This window comes from Solanum lycopersicum, chromosome 11 (genome assembly GCF_036512215.1).
Source record: "Solanum lycopersicum chromosome 11, SLM_r2.1".
Taxonomy (NCBI): Eukaryota; Viridiplantae; Streptophyta; class Magnoliopsida; order Solanales; family Solanaceae; genus Solanum; species Solanum lycopersicum.
Genome location: NC_090810.1, coordinates 36,970,483 through 36,972,450, shown reverse-complemented (window position 1 = coordinate 36,972,450; position 1,968 = coordinate 36,970,483). Strand labels below are relative to the sequence as shown.

General features: G+C 34.1%; 1 protein-coding gene across 1 annotated transcript; it reads right to left on the bottom strand.

The window, feature by feature from the left end:
* Positions 1–409: 409 nt before the first annotated feature.
* LOC138339383 (NADH-ubiquinone oxidoreductase chain 3) lies at positions 410–847 on the bottom strand. The gene is made up of 2 exons (XM_069290976.1): positions 833–847; positions 410–745 (listed from the first exon to the last, which is right to left on the bottom strand). The coding sequence occupies exons 1-2, from the start codon at positions 845–847 to the stop codon at positions 431–433; spliced, it is 330 nt and encodes a 109-aa protein (XP_069147077.1). The 3' UTR covers positions 410–430.
* Between the last annotated feature and the right edge of the window lie 1,121 nt (positions 848–1,968).

The window sequence follows — 1,968 nt, the reverse complement described above, 5'->3', positions numbered from 1 at the left end:
GAAAGTCCTTAAGAACGAGAAAGCCGACTAAAAGGCTATTCCATAACCGACTCTTGTAGGTTTCGCTTGGTGGGCCGGGAATGCCCGACTTATCAATCTATCCGGTAAACTACTTGGGGCTCATGTAGCCCATGCTGGATTAATCGTATTCTGGGCCGGAGCAATGAACCTATTTGAAGTGGCCCATTTCGTACCTGAGAAGCCTATGTATGAACAAGGATTGATTTTACTTCCCCACCTAGCTGCTCTAGGTTGGGGGGTAGGCCCTGGGGGAGAAGATATAGATACCTTGCTTCTGGGGACATTGATCTAAAGCTCGAGTACGGTCCGTGCGCCGTTTTTCTTCTCTACCATGACGAATCAATTGATTTAATGTAGGCATCACTCTTTCCTTTGTCCTTCCCCCCTATTTTTGCCCTATCACTAGTGATTACTCCCGATCCGAAGCACCCCTTTTCCATTCATAGAGAGATCCAATCGTCAAAATCAATAAAAAGGCCATCATGGACCAAGATCCAAATAGATCAATCTTGTTGGGAGGTACTGCCCAAGGGAAGGAAAAGGTTACTTCCGGATCAGGAATAAAAAATAAAATGAAAACAAGATAAAATCTTATATCAAAACGACTCCTGGCATCACCAGAAGGATCGAAACCACATTCGTAGGCCGACAATTTTTCTGGATAGGTCGAACTATTGGAAGAAAATAGAAAAGGAAGATCGAGTGGGATCAAAGAAACTAGCGGCTATAAAAAATATTCAAAAAACTTATTTTTTCCTTGAAATTTTTAGTTTTATAAAACTTCTGGCTTTTTGATAGAATAGTCATTAACCGTTAATTTACTCATTCTACCCTTAAAAAAGTGAGTCTGCAATTTAATTCAGTGCGAATCCAGAATTTTTATAAAGTGGGTTCAAGATATAAAAAATAAATAAATAAAAATGCAAAATACGAATTAAAAATAAAAAGGGTATACTGGGGTTCAATCCTTGGTTGGCTAGGAGAACTTGAACCCCCTCTACCATTCGGCCAAGCTTTAAACTTGTGTTAGTGGGGTCAAAATTATATATATATATATATATATGTAAAATTTTTAAAACTGATTAAATATGCATGTATATACAATGTTATTTTTCAATAAAGTGGGTTCATATGAACCCACTTGCACCACTGTAGGTCCGCCCCTGATCTAATTGACAAGAGGAAAAAAGGCATATGAATCGAATTTTGACTTAACACAAAATTAAGGGACAAAATAAAAAGCTACTCCCTTTGTTTAATAATATGACCTAATTTGAATTGCAAGGATATTTTAGAAAATTGTAAATACTTTTTAAATTTGTGGTATTAAATTAAAAATTGTGTGATTTTAAACATGTCATGTTAAAAGCTGAAATCAAAGTGTTACTAAAAAAGAAAATACGTCATTTGTTAAGACAAATTAAAAAGGAAAGTAGATTATTCTTTTTGAAATGAAAGGAGTATATCCGATCTATCGATAGAATAGTAATTTATTGTGTTATACTAGCGACTAGGAGCGACAATTAAGCGGATTGGGTAAAATTTGTGTTGGTCAAAACGAATTAGGTAACGAGTTAGTAACGGGTCATAATCCAACCCGCTCAATTTTTACTAAATTTAATAGTTGTATTTGTTATTTTATAAGCTTTTAGTACCTAATAATTTCTTTTTATTTATTATAACTATATAAAACATATAAAATATAAAAAAAAATTAAGAATACTTTGACAAGATTTTTCAAAAATTAATTTGAATTACATATCAACCCAATTTATAATGGGTTGAAATGAGTTGAGTTAAAATGTGTTGAGCTAATAAATAGGTGGGTAAATAACCAACCCAAACCTAAATAAGATGAGTCGGGTTGGATTTAATTTTGCTACCCCTACTATCGACGAATATGATACTCCTCCATTAATCTGAACTTGCAAGCTCAAGCTGAATTTT